General features: G+C 38.6%; 1 protein-coding gene across 1 annotated transcript in view; it reads left to right on the forward strand.

The window, feature by feature from the left end:
* The window catches only part of LOC128428444 (copine-8), a 74,048-nt gene that overhangs the window by 39,355 nt on the left and 19,356 nt on the right, over window positions 1–15,337 (forward strand). The window contains exons 7-13 of the mRNA XM_053414616.1: window positions 4,150–4,213; window positions 4,850–4,953; window positions 5,569–5,673; window positions 9,003–9,044; window positions 10,151–10,226; window positions 12,292–12,345; window positions 13,163–13,224. Coding sequence (XP_053270591.1) covers window positions 4,150–4,213; window positions 4,850–4,953; window positions 5,569–5,673; window positions 9,003–9,044; window positions 10,151–10,226; window positions 12,292–12,345; window positions 13,163–13,224 — 507 coding nt within the window. The remainder of the gene's footprint in view (window positions 1–4,149; window positions 4,214–4,849; window positions 4,954–5,568; window positions 5,674–9,002; window positions 9,045–10,150; window positions 10,227–12,291; window positions 12,346–13,162; window positions 13,225–15,337) is intronic.

Below are 15,337 nucleotides of genomic sequence, written 5' to 3' on the forward strand. Positions count from 1 at the left end.
AAGTAAGTGAGTAAAGCTTATTTATATAGCACTTTTCCTAGACAAGAGTTAAGATAAAGTGCTTCACAGGGCCATAAAAGGTTAAAAACACAGTTACATAAGCTCATACAAAATGCAAAACCGAAAACACGCACACACACACATTCCTATGTGGAAATAATCAAGAAAGTGCACAAGAATCAGACATGGTACACATAAATTAGCGGTTTCAACAGGTATGTCTTTAACTGTTTTGATTTATTCCACAGAATCAGGAAACTTATAAGTGTTGGTCAAAACATTCCCCAAATTTGTTGTTAGACATGAATAAGAAATGATTTTCTGAAATGTCAGTTCCATAAAATACAAATATCCATATATGTGCATATTAACAAACATAAATGTTGATATAAATATGTAAGAGGCTCGTATCGGCCAATTATAGATGTCAACCAATGTATAGGTTGGGCTTTAATTTAAGTTACTGGACCTGAGAGAGTGATCGGATGAGTTAGGGTGGAGTTGAACAGTATGGTACGTAGGTCCTTGATGGTAAAGGGCTCAATATATAAGGGTGCGATTTTTTTCCTGAATCCGGTACTTTTTGTGTAAAAAAAGGGGCATTTATTTATTTAAGCAGTAAATTAAGTTGTTTCCTTTTGTTTTTGTTACACTGGCATCTTACACATCACTCTGTCACATGCTCTGATTTTTGTTTGGGATCTTATCGGTGTTTCTGTGGTACCAAAGAATCTCTGGGTATCATGAGTGTTACCAGGAGTATATGTTTATTGAATTCTGTTCATGCACGTTGGTTCTTCTGCCTGCATGATCAGATAATTTATGAGAAGATGTTACTAATGCAAGATTATGCCTGCTTAGATGTTTCAAACAACATCACACACAGTGCAGCAGAACAGGTTCAGCTCTTTTTTACAGGGCTCCTGTGGCATCTTAAAAAGTCTCGAATTTAGTAATCCAAATTTTAGGCCTATTCTTCCATCCATTATCGACAAGGATTATCCTTTTAGGGTCACAGCGAGAGCTGGTACACCATGGACAGGTCACCAGTTGAGTTCAACTCTCAGAAACCTTGATTTAAGGGAGGATGTATTATAAGGGCCCGAGCGCAGACAGTACAAGGACCCTATAGGAATACTTTTGATTATTATTACTATTATTAAATGGAAGGGTTTATTATGAAACTCTACCTTTGATTCCTTGTGCATAGTACACAAGGAATCAAAGAGACTATTTTGTGCCTGTCCAGTCATGGAAACAAAGTGGTTACAGTGGATCTCTGAAGTGGGAGACATTAATTATATCTGTGATTTAGGCTGGTGAATAAGGTCTGTCTCGCTTTCGGCCGTCCCTTCTGGCATTTTGTCATAGTCTAGTCTTATTTAGTCTCAATCAGTCTTGCTTTCCATATCTTCTACTCACCTAATTTATACAAATCATTTGACCAACTCTGCATGTGCTATGTAGGAAGAAAAAAAAGAAACAAAGAGAGAAAAAGTCCTTTTGCTTTTATTCTCATCAATAGTTTTCTGAAGTAGTTTGAAAAGAGACAAAAAGGCTTTCTCTCAGCTCCTCAATGCAAGGCATCAGTTCGGGGATCTATTTCATTTTGATAAATCTGCCATTTCTAAAGCACTTCTCCCCCACTTCCTCGTGCTGGAGTAAAAAGGAGATTTGAATTACATTCACACAGAGGTCTTCAACCTCAATTCTGGGCTGTCTAAATGACTGCCTTGGTCGATTTCTGCCAGGTGGTTTTGTCGGAGTGGAGCTCATCAGACAACAGGCCTCTTTGTCAGATTGCAAAACCTCTCAAAAGTTAAAGTCAAATTACATCATCCTGCTTTTCCTCGTACATACGGGCACCTTCTTTAAACCAATTATTCTGAGCATTGTAATTGGAGGAGATACATTTCTATATTCAGATGTAGAATATACTGTTCATGTTAAAAAAATATAACTTCAGGGGAAAACATATTTTACATTTCAATGTTATTTATTGATATTTATTTGGACATTTCAACACAATTATTATATATAATAAGCAAGCACTTACTCACAAGCCCTTCTAAGACATAAATTCTGTGTATGCTGAAAATGTGTGATTGATGTGTCAAGCGCTTTGAGTGGTCATTAAGACTAGAAAAGTGCTAGATAAATAGAGACAATTTAGATAACAGGTTAAATACTTTGTTTGTGCCCCATTTCATTAATAATAAACCTTTATTGTAGTAGATGAGATTTAATGGGGGTAGTCATGGTGGTAATGATTGCATTAGATTACCAGTAAAAAGATAAAAGATTACAGCCTTGTCTTTGTGCCTGTGAGTTTGCAGCTAAAATGGGTGAGTTGGGCTGGTTAAATGACTGAATGTCAGAACTGGAAAGTTAGACTTCATAATGCAGTAAAATAAGTTTGTATTTGCACATAATGAAGTTAGTCAGGTGTTTGTGTGTGCACGTGCACGGGAGGAGGAGGTGCTGTAAATATGGTTTCTGTCATGATCCAAATGTTTATTTAGAGAAAGGGCTTACACACAAATACACATCCGTCACATACATATTCCCACTTTTACATAAGCTGCTACAGTCGCCCATAAAACACAAGTAACACAACAGCCCACTCATACGCACAAAGACAATTAGACACACTTTTCTGAATACATAAACATAAACACCCCTCTCTCAACAGTGTTTCTTTTGTGTCTTTGAAATGTACTGAGATTGTGGGTAGTCGTTAACATTTTCCGTGGGGTGTTTTCTTGACCTGAGTCTGAAAAGAGTTCTGCTCATGAATGCATCATTTCCCAGTGGTTCTTACCTCACAATGCACTTTCATATTTAAGGCTCTCTGGGTTCCCTGCATTAAAGTGATGGACTTTTCACCAACGCATGTTAGAGACAGGTCATTCACACTGACAAGATCTATACCCAATTTAGACTAAAACTTTAGACCAGGGGTCTTTTTTTTCAGGCCAAGGACCCCCAAACTTGTGGAGAGATGGAGCAGGGACCCCCTACTATATATATTGTATAAAATTTGTTTTATATTAAACTGGGCCTAGTGCCATATATAAACATAGCTACCCTGTTATTGTGCATTCAATACTAAGCTATTCAAATATAGCACGGGTTCATATATTCATGTTTTTATTTTAAACATACATGTAGAAGAGACAGTGAATCCTCAAGCCATCTGTGGATGGCACACATACTCCCACATTAGTGAAATGTCGGACCCTGATGGGTTTCACACAACTTATCTAACATTGGACGGATGGAGGTTGTCAGGCAGAGGGTCAAATCAGCCTCTCAATATGTAGGATGCATGTTAATGTGTATTTAAAGACATTTCAATTTGTGGAAAAAAAATTGGTTAGAAAATAAATAAAAAATTATAAAAAATATAACAAATTGTCTAATCAACCAAACATTTTGCGACCCCCCCTGCAGTACCTACGGGACCCCCTGTTGAAGACCTCTGCTTTAGACAACAGCTAGACCTTATATATAGATAGGCTGGATAGGTGTACATCTATGTAGTCACAGCAGATAAATCCCGTATTAAAAGAAAAATACATTTTATAAAAAATGCCACATTGGAGCCTGGGAGGCCACTGCAATGCAATATTCGTACTGCGTCGGATTTTTGATCTTTACTAAAGAGTCATGTCTGGTGGAAATATTAGTATCAAGTCAAAGCTTACGTCCCTACCAGCTCAAAGCCCAGCGACGTATTAGCCTCTGGGAGCAATGGCCAATATTTTGGGGCTTCCGGTGTAGACATTGTATATCCGGGGCTAGAGTCCACACACCATTTGCTCTACAACTGTTTCAGATGAATTTCATATTGAACACATGCTGTGAGAAGATCACTGAACATCATCTCAGAACTAAAGGTCCAGTAACAGACTGTACACAATGTTTATATTAACTCCTCTTCTAGAGTGCACACTGTTTTTTAAATTCAAGATAGTGATACCAGTAGGGAAATGTGAGATTTCACCCATTACACCATATCCTCAACTCTTTGACCCAAAGTGCAAAGAAGAGTAGAGATGTAGGAGGGACCATACACATGAAAATGCAGTCCTGCCATGTATACTATGCACCACGTGACCTCTTAACCTTTTGCTGTGTCGCCTGCAGAGGGATCCCTGGGAAGAAATGCGGGACCATTATTGTGAAAGCAGAGGAGCTGAACAACTGTAGGGTGAGGATGGATATGCACATATTTGTCTCTCTGTCTTTTCTGAGCAAATTTGAGCAGTACAGATGTACCAGAGGATCCAGGACATAAAATTAGGTTTGAATGTGTATGAATATTTTAATACTTAAAAAGCTGTTTTTAACTTATAACCTATAAGTCAGCATTAGCTTTTTAGTACAGCATAAGGGTACATACTGAAAGCAGGACAATCTATCGGGTCAGGATTCACCAAAGTTGAGCCCCACGTGAAAACACACTGCTGATTTGCTTCGCCTCAGGAAGTGAATGTTTTACCCCCCCCCCCGCTCTAACTGTTCAGAAGTTAACAGGAGCTGAAGATTCGCCATTGTTACATATGTGTATTGGTGACCGTGCCCCTAAAGAAACAACATTCTCCTGAGTTAGCAATTCAGCATTCAGTAAAATGTTGATAAGCCCACTTGACAAGTGACGACTCCGTAAACCAGGAATCAGGAATCATCTAAAAGGAGATTTCTCCCTCTAGCTCTCTCTCAGGATATAGATGGATGGTCTTCACAGACCAACAGATAATCCAGTTACAAACCATTAAAAATAAAAGGTATGCGTTGCACGCTCTTTCTTATTCTGCTTCCTCTTGTCCCTGTCTCTGCTTGTCAGGAATCGGTGATGATGCAGTTCTGTGGGAACAAGCTGGACAAAAAGGATTTCTTTGGCAAATCTGACCCTTTCCTGGTCTTCTACCGGAGCAACGAGGACGGCACGTGAGTACTCCTCACCCCCATTTCCTTTCTTTCCTTCTCCCCTTTCATGTTTAGTTTAATCTTTCCCTGCAACCAAAGGAAATTGCTTTCATTGATTTGCCTCCGAACAAAAGCCGGGATGCCTGTTAAAGCATGTGGGGAAAATACATGTGAAGAGGTTTGAGCACAGATTTGTGTGTGGGTGTGTGGAAGCAGGATGCATTGAACAAGTATGTGTGTGTGTTTGTGTGTGTGTATGTGCTTGTGTGTGTGTTTGTGAGTATTCGATCCAGCTCTGTGGGCTCTCTTTACTATCCTGCAGTGTGTGACAAGTAAGATAAGACCTTGTGGCCCTGAGGGAGGAAGATACCAAGTCCACCTACTAGCCAAGGGACTAAGGAAATTACCCATTTGCACAGTTTGTGTGCATGCGCGTGCATGTGTGTTTGTGTGTGTGTGTGTGTGTGTGTGTGTGACACAGGGCAGCCCTGTAGCGCCCACAGACCTACAGCTTTACTTTCAGTGATTCCCCACTAATATATTTCAAGTTCATACTTCTCCATCTCTTTTTCCCTTCCTCTCACTTGTCTTCTTTTCTCTTCCTAACCCTATCTCTCCCTTGGTTTTTCCCTACAGGTTTACCATCTGCCATAAGACCGAGGTGGTGAAGAACACGTTGAACCCTGTGTGGCAGGCCTTTAAGATCTCCGTTCGGGCTCTTTGCAACGGTGATTATGACAGGTAAGCCTGACTTTAGATTTCACTAGATATGATGAATGTGAAAAATAAAATTAACAACCCACACAACCATCTGTGTTATTTATGCTAAGGATGTCATTCTACAAAGATAGGCAACTCCAGGGATATGATGGATGTTCCTCTGTGTCTAATGGCCTATTCAGGCTTCTGCACACACAACAAATCACAGCTGTTTGATCAAAAAAGTGTTTTCACACTGCAAACTAACAGAACAATTGTTCAGTTTGATCCAAACTGTGACCAACTCTTTTGTTCAACTATGTTTTGGTCCATTGGTCTTGAGCATTATCTGAGGCCCCTTTCACAGCTGCTATTTCAGATCACACTGAACTGAAAAGTCTGAAGGTCCGGCCAATCAAGAAGGTGTGAAAGCTTAAATATTTGGAGAATTAAAATGAAATTTTTTATGATTCTAAATATCTGTAGCATTAAAGGAAAGAGCACTCAATATATTCATAGTAATCTATATTATTTTTTGCCATTGTGTGTTTGTAGCTATATGACCTCATTTTTTTGTCTGGACATATATTTGATACATTTTCCTGCTTCTAACTTACCTACAGTAAAACAAAAAAACAATAGCAAACTGTCACTATATCACACAGCAAGTCAGAAGTTATATATAATATTATATCATCTGCTTCCTTTTTTGGCAAAGCAGCATAAATTCTCAGAATAGACCCCTGAAGAGATGTTGTCATCTTCTTTAGCTTGAGTTGTTGTGTAATCTATTTGATCAAGAGAGAATACGTAAGGGGTGAGAGGGTCTTTTCATCTGAAGAGTGTTTCACGTGGCCAACAAAGGGCAAAAGAACAGCATGTTGCACTTACAATTACCAACATCATATGAAGCAATAAGACTGAATGCTTCCTCTTTGACTATTCTAAATTGAACTGAAGATATCGTCTTGTAAATGTCCTGAACATATTAATACGTTTGCAGGAACCTGTTGGCATCTGTTGCATGTAGGATGTAACTTCAATTCATGATAACCAAAATTTGGACCCCTGGGGTCAGTTAACTTTCTTGTCAACATGTCATTGATTAATGGATGATTAGTCATCTTTTAATAATTTTGTGCCAACTAGCATCTTAGATTTATTTATTTATTTAATCCTCCAATTTGTTTTTTAAATTGTCTAAACCATAAACTGTACATATCGATTGACGAGGCATCTCCAGTTCCTCCTAATATCTAGAAAGTAAGCCAAAATACAGTATAATCTATATGAACACTGCCAACTTGTGCGTCTGGAGCCAGAGTCTGTGCAGTAGGGATTGGGGGATTGAGTTTGAAATGTGAGGCACCACCCACACATGTACATCATGACGTTTTGCCCTGTTTTTGTAGCATCAAATAATTAATTGAAACCAAACTTACCAGAAAAATTAACACAAACATCAGTGTGATATGACCTATCTAGAAAGACAGAAACCATATTTGAGAAACATTTATTTGACATGTACTCTGAATTTGATACATATCCAATCCACTAACATAGAGGATGGAGGGTTAAAGACCTATGCTGCAGCCAGTTACCAGTGGGGCAGTTTTGGAGAGCTGTCATGTTATCTGTCTTTACATTGGGTGTCTCAGTCGTGTGTTTGCATCAGTCCCCCCATGTGTCGATAGTGGTCATGTAGTGAAAAAGACACAAAGAAGCAGACAATGGGGTTTTGGTTTAGCTTAGTTTAGCTAGCAGACAGCAGCATCGATCCGAAGTTCGGTCCAGTAAGCTTATTAGGGGGTGTTACGTTAAGTCACACCATGTCTTATTAGCAAGAGACTGAGGAAGTCCACACTGGCTAAACACACACACACACACACACACACACACACACACACACACACACACACACACACACACACACACACGCACACACAGACACACACACACACACAACACACACACACACACACACACACGCACACACACACACATTGCACCTGCCTCTGTGCAGCCTGAGAAAAGAGATAAGGATGAGCCCAAGCTGGCAAACAATAGAGCGCTGTGTGTTACTGCTCACAGGTGCTCTGATCGGCCTGCGTTCTCTCTCTCACACAAACACACACGCAAACACACACACACACAAATGGTAAAGCCATAAGATTAACAAGCAAAATCATCAATTCCCTGTCATATCATCAAAGCCCAGAGTGTCTGGATGGCTGGACATTTCCTACTGAGATTGTGGCAAAACACAGACACAATAAGACAGACACCTATAAACACACACACACACACACATTTATTTTGAAAGCTCTGTGCACACTGGTTCCTCTTGAGGAGAAAGTGTTACACCGACCAGGAAACACACTCATCTCCAGAGTGCCTATCACCATCAGCCAGACACTTCCCACTCCTTGCTCTCATTGCCTGCCATCCTCTAATGTCCATCCTTCTTTCTGAGCAGCTCTGAAGCTAAAATGTCCACTTTCTCATATCGAATGCTAAGTAGGATGGGAAAAGTGGAGTTCTTTCTGTGGTTTTAAATTAGATACAGCTTGTTTTAGAAAGCCCATCCAAGTTGTAAAGCGATTACAGTAAGTTTAGATGAAAGTCATACAAAATGTATAATTCCACTGTCGCAGACTTATGCCAATAATAGTTCAGACTCCCAAAATTATGTTTCTCTGCTTCCTACAGTGCATAAGACAAACCTAATTGACTGAGAGAGAAAAAGCGCTGCATATTTTTATCGCTCTGATGTCTTTAATTTAGTTTCTGTCAGTTTTCAGTATTTCTCCACCATCTTATCGTCACCCCTGTCTGCTAACCGCCTTAATGTTTTCAAGCAGAGGGCCTTTTTCTATCCCTGCCTTAATTCGGTCTCTCCTCTATTATCATATGCCTCGCTCCCCAACTCTGTGTTACGCTCTCCTGCTTTTGTTAGAGTGAAACCGACCCTCCTATCGAAAATATTTATAGATATTGTTGAAAGCGTAACGCATAGGTCTCTCGCAGACCATCCTTTTTCTTTTCCCATTTCCTTGGAAACTATAACGGGAGGCTGAAGTAGATCCACTTGAAGATTAGGGGGAGCACAACACTGGATGCAAATACAGTGTCGAAATAAGAGCAGATAGTGGGCTAAGGTAAAGATAAGCTGCAGAATGGATCCTCTATCCTAACAGCTCCACGATAATGAGAAAAAAAACGAAAATCATGAATGTTTAATTTATAATTATTAAATCCTAGATGTTAGCCTCCTAACATATTGTTATTTGTGTTTGTTTTTTATTCTGGAGATAAAAATAGCAAGTTTGTTTTTCTTTCATTGAACTTTTTCTTTCATTCTTTTTTTTCAGAACCATAAAGGTTGAGGTGTATGACTGGGACAGAGATGGCAGGTAACTCCTCACCTTCAGTCATATTTTTATATGTATAAAGTCAAATCCATACCATGAATGTATAAATAATTACATTAAAGAATATATTACTTTCTTATTTATCAGTTAAATCTATGGATAATTACTTTACAAAACATAGAGTAGTTACCGAAAAAAGATTTTGGCTAACAATTATAGTTTTACAAGGGCCAGACATCAATTAAATATTTGATTGTGTTTTATCATTTAAAATATGATATTTTGTAGGAAAGAGTCATGTGTCATGATTTATGTATGATTTGTAAAACCTCAGGCATTTTTCAGTGATAAAAAATGTATATATGTAACACTCTAAACCAGCAAGGCTCAGCAACAGAGAAACTAAAATTGAATACAATGAGGAATTGGTTGACTTGTACTCAAACTAAACTTGCTGGATGAGATTTCCATTTTCTCAGTACCTGAAGCCACCTCTTTAAGTTATACATCTGAAATTCCTTTACTATGCACAAGGCCTGATAACACTAGTCTGCTGTATTTTTTCAGAAGGTATGAAGCTGGGTGCAGGATTGTCACAGATTGACTGCTTAATAAAGAGTCTGGTTTCTGGCTGTTGATAGCCGTACAAAGAAAGAGGAGTTACATTTGTCAAGCTGTAGTTTAAAAGGGAGTAATTTCTTGATCCTTTATACTCTTTATACTGATGGAGGGAGCACCATGACATTCTGCGTACTGCTCTTCAATGGGACAAAGACACGTTCAAGTTTTTTAACATGCTGTTGTGGGTCTACGGAGTTTTTTGTAATCATTTCTACTATATGTCTGCTCCCTTTTTTAAACAGAGATTTAATACTGACAAATCCCCTCACCGGTTTCCAAACTTGAAATTAACTAAGCTGTATTTTATTTGGATATAAAGTATTTCAGATGGCTTTAAAAACTCACAACACATGACGAGACCTTTTCAAAATATCAAGATTTTCCCAGTGTGCCTCTTGTGTTTTGAGTTTTTCCCTCACACGTTGGGATTGCCACTACATTTTGGCTATACAATAAATGATGGAATATATTTTTTGAAAACATTATTTTTTGATATTTTCCTTTTTGTTCTGTCTCCCTGTATGTAGTCATGACTTTATCGGCGAGTTCAGCACCAGCTATAGGGAACTGTCCAGAGGGCAGAGCCAGTTCAATGTATATGAGGTGAGTATGTGTCTGTACGTGTGTGTGAGCTCACATGTGTTTATGTGTTACAGTATTCAATTGAAAGCTCCTGTGTCATGTTATTGACCTCTTTAAAATGTAGCAGCTAACTACATTAATAATTAAAGGACGAGCAAAGAGTGGATGCAAAGTGGACAAGAAAACATAAGAGTGGTCCACTGATTTAGCCGTGATCTCCTGTGATATTTTTGGACTCACAATGGACATGATCAAGAAAGGATAACATTTCATGCAGCACAATCCGTGACAGTGTCTTTTATTATCCCACACATTATTAATCTTCTAGCTCTATCATATTTTCTTGTATGAAATTTCATCCTGCTATGATGATGCAGATTCCTGCTACCACCCGTATCAGAGTAAATTTTGCATCCATTGCTGGAAACATTTGGGTCGGGTCTCGCTGGATTCCACAAATCCCAAACTCAGTGTAGCTGTATTTTGGGTCATATTCTTTCAGGGCAAGTTGTTATGGACTTGTCAAAAAATGCTTTTCAGCTTACAAAAAAAAAATCCATTCACCTTCATTGTCAAGGGTGGTAACATCTCAGGGAAGAAACACATCAGAAATCGGCATGCTTAGATCTAAAGTGGAGAATATGTCTGTTTGTGATTCAGATGTCTAATCCTTTGAAATAGGAGCCATTGTCAGATTATTATGCGAAACTTATCCATTTTTCTTTTTCTGGTGTAGCACCAATATGCTTCTTTAGTTACTGACACATAGTTAAAGCTAACCACAATCTTACACAAAGGGATCCCACTGTACATTTCTTTATGCACCTTACTTACTCTCTCATGCACAGGCACACACACACAAACACACAAACACCTACTGTTATGATGGCTTATCTTCTCCCAGGAAGAGTCAACACTTCTTGATTAACAGAGCACCACACTGAGAGGAGAGAGTGCGTCATTTCAAATGGCTGCTGTTTGTCAAGGCGCTCAGTTTGGCACATGCACAAAGTTGCACAGAGACGCTCAGACGTGAACACGCACAAGTAATATACAAAACTTAAAGCAGTCAGTTACAGAGAGAATGACTTTGCATTGCTGAAGGCACTTGGTGTGTTCATGTGTGAGGGTGTGTTGGTGTTACAACCCCGTTCAATCGCCGCACCCAACCACCAGAGGAAAATTTGTCCTTGTGTGTACCTATTGCAGTGTGAACCAAGGTGAAATGCATAAATCCACACATTTGTATGTTGTTACCCTGGAGGTCTACTCGTTCTGTTTAACCTTGGCACAGTTTAATGAGATCATAAAGCTCAGATTTAAAGCCCAAATACAGTGTTTGGGATTCAGACAGAGTTGCATGTCTGTTTCTGACTGGTCCCAAAATGACAGCATATTATAGGGGTATCTCAGACTACTCCACTATAAAACCACTAGCCAACACTGTGCATCGTTGTTGGCTGCTTTTAGGTAATAGTTGACGACTACTAAAATGCAGTAGTCATGAAGGATGTTGGGATGAGAAAAAAAGTCTATTTTCTTATTACTTCACAAACATAATAGCTACCGCTGTTTTAGATGCATAGGAATCTTCATTTATCCAAGGAAGGTTGACCGTGTACTCACTCTGTGCCCTTACATATTCATGAAGTCACACCACTCAGTTTAGAGTTTTAACTGCTCCTCTGGAAATGTTGGGCTTTATTTGCATTACTCAAAGGCACATTCATGGTGGTTACTGATTTATGACGGAGGCTTATTTGAGCATGGGGAGAGAGCAGAAGGAAGGGAAAGCACAGTGTGCAAATATAACTATGACGACCACTACCACAGATGAATTTACTATAAATTGAAGCTACAATTTAACTCACAAATCAGAGGAATACAGGGTCAGGTTTTGTTTAAATTGTATTCAATCTCTTGTATTTACACTTCTGTTTATGAAACCCTTTCAGTTATTGGAATTTTACTGAAGAAGAAGTATGCAAAGTTATTATTGTTTTGTATATGAAATGAAAGATTGAACTGAAAGATGTACGAATTAAGTGATGATGGAGTTAAAAAAGAGAATCTTGTCTGATTTTAGGTGGTTAATCCAAAGAAGAAAGGAAAGAAGAAAAAATACCTGAACTCTGGAACGGTGAGGCATCACTTCTGATCCTTTTTATATGAAGTTATGTTACAAATTTAAAATGCAGTACAATGTAGGATTGAGTGTTAGGTTCACATTGAAGAACAAATCTGAGGTTTTGCAAAGAAACTCAAAATATTACAAAAATAAATTAAAAATGTAATCAGAAAAACTCATATTTCAAGAAGAGAAAAACAATGACAGACTCTAGGAACACTAAGAAATATTCCTTCCTGCACTAGAAAAGGAATTTCTTTTTCAAAGTCTTATGATGATACGGTGCTATGGTAACCAGAACATTAAATATATCCATTCATTGGAAATCTAAATTTAATCATAAATTCTCAAAATTCCTCATTTTAACAAAGGTGCAGACAGATTTTTCATAAAACCCTAAAACACTAAAATATGATTTAATTCTCATATAATTATGATTTTATTATTTTGTCATAAAGATTCTTGTATAACTTTATTTAATATTTCAACTTTATTCACGTAATATTATGACTTCATTCTAGTCATATGATGACTCATACAATTACAACTTTATTCTCATAAGATCACAACTTTACTAACATAACTTGATTATTTATTTCTTGATAAAATTATGACTGTCTCATAATATTACAAATTTACTTTAATAATATTACAACTTTATTCTCATAATAGTATGACCATGTTACTCCTTTCAATGCCACAGTTGGTTCAGCGAGGGAATTATTTTCCTAATACTTAATATAATTGAATTGCTCATTGAATATATTGTCTTAGTAAGTATACAAAGCTGAGATACAAAGATTTTAATTGGTTGCCCTGTCACCCACAGGTGACACTACTGTCTTTCCTGGTGGACATCGAAGTCACCTTCCTTGACTACATCAAAGGAGGGTAAGTCAGTGACCACTCATTCATTAAACGTGCGTTGAGAGATGGGGGTTGTAGTCCTTCAATGAGAAGTGACATGTGACACAAGTGTGCCGTTCACGATAGTTACCCTGTCATTACTCGGTGTCTGCAGTACGCCAAAGATAATTATCCCTCAGTGTGAGTGGATCAGACATTAAATTGTTAATCTGCAGGTGAGAGAGAGAGAGAGAGAGAGAGAGAGAGAGAGAGAGAGAGAGAGAGAGAGAGAGAGAGAGAGAGAGAGAGAGAGAGAGAGAGAGAGAGAGAGAGAGAGAGAGAGAGAGAGAGAGAGAGAGAGAGAGAGAGAGAGAGAGAGAGAGAGAGAGAGAGATCTAAAGTCAAGTACACAGGGGTCAGACTCTGAAGTGTGTGTGTGTCCATCCTGTGCACTCGCATGTGTGTCTATCTGCATGTGCTTGTGTTTGTATGTTGCTCAGGAGGGTTGACCCTGGGCAACCAGGCATGACGTGAATGCTCGCCTACACACTCTGCCTTCATTAGACTCACAGAGGGGGAGACTGTCAAGGGAGAGAAAGGGTATGAGTGTGTGTGCATGTGAAACTTTGAGAAAAAAAAATAGAAATTTCCATCCTTGTATATTGCTCTTTTCCTGCTGCCCTTGTAGCTGTGCTGTATTCTGCAGGTGTTAGGTAAAGTCCGCTGGCTTTGTTAGAGGATGAACACTGTTTTAAAGTTTTTGCTTGATTTTGAAGGGGAAAAAATCTTCATTGAAATCTTGGGGATTACAAGAGGTAACACTGGTTACTCAGTTCTATTGGGTCTGGACATTTTCCCGAAATTTGACAGTCACATACGAACAATGCAGAATGAATTTATCTTGAGGGTCAAACACATTCACAACCACAGAAAACTATCCATAACATTAAGGTGAGGGGTGGCGCCTGGGTAGAGCTTCTAGGATAGACATGGGCAAAGTACCGAATTCTTTTTTATTATATTCTAGTTTTTTTCCATTCACTTTTTTAGCTGTACTTATTCTCTACTCTGGTGCTGCAATGCCCAAATATTCCCCTTGTGGATCAATAAAGGATTATCTGATTCTATCTTATTTTAGGTAGTGTAGTGTAAAAAGGGCCTCCTGACTAACCTGACCACAGATCAATTTGCTATTGATCCACAGAGCATAAGGAATGCACTTTGTGTGCGTCAGATTAAGATATTAGATGGAGATGATGTTTATGTTTAAGGGGATGCATGTGACACTAAAGTGTTTGACCTTTCATGTTTGTAATTAATGCATGTTGTAATCATGTGTCGAGTATTATCAGTTTGGACAAAGGTTGTTAGTTTGATTATATGCAGAAAGATGTGTGTCCTCTAACGTCGTGTTCTGAATTATATTTACTCGCTCTGTCGCTGTTGATCGAGAATTCCCATCACCAAGTCTCAAGTCAGTCTGAGAGCACTATAATACTCTCAGGTAAGCATTAATAACCTAAATGGATCTAAATGATCCAGTTTCACTTAGTTTAGTTGCAATATGGTTAGACGAGGTGTGGAAATTTCACGATTCTTAGTTGCATGGCAATGCGGACTTGGTCGATTCTGCATCAATGCAGTGACAGAACATAATCAATTCATGTTTTCCGATACGTTCCTTGTTTTAGTAATGTCCTGCTGCTGCATTATTATAACCAGTGCTGCTTCAGGATCAGAAAGACGCTCATTAAAGGTGCAGTCGTCCTATGTCAGAGTCTCTGTTTCCTGCTTTGACCAGTGCTCACTTTACACTTTACACTTTAACAATAAACACCATCACTGATCACAAGTTATTAGGACACGTACAGGACTGATGTTTAATTTGTGTTTGTTTGATTCACTCTAGAGTTTATTTGACACATGTAACGTACCGTAACGCACAAAGTCAGGACATCAGTGTTAAAGTGAGCGAAACAATCCGGAATCATGGTCCGACATCATCGATTAATAATAAAAATCCTTGTGATTATCAGTTCAGTTCAGTGGGACAATTGTGTCTTCATTCCCCAATATATTGCTGCTGAGCAGACTATGGCTCCATGTAATGCCATTGTAGCGAGATGGCAGCATTTGTTTCCGGGACATTTTGACTTCA

The sequence above is a fragment of the Pleuronectes platessa genome, chromosome 22 (genome assembly GCF_947347685.1).
Source record: "Pleuronectes platessa chromosome 22, fPlePla1.1, whole genome shotgun sequence".
NCBI lineage: Eukaryota > Metazoa > Chordata > Actinopteri > Pleuronectiformes > Pleuronectidae > Pleuronectes > Pleuronectes platessa.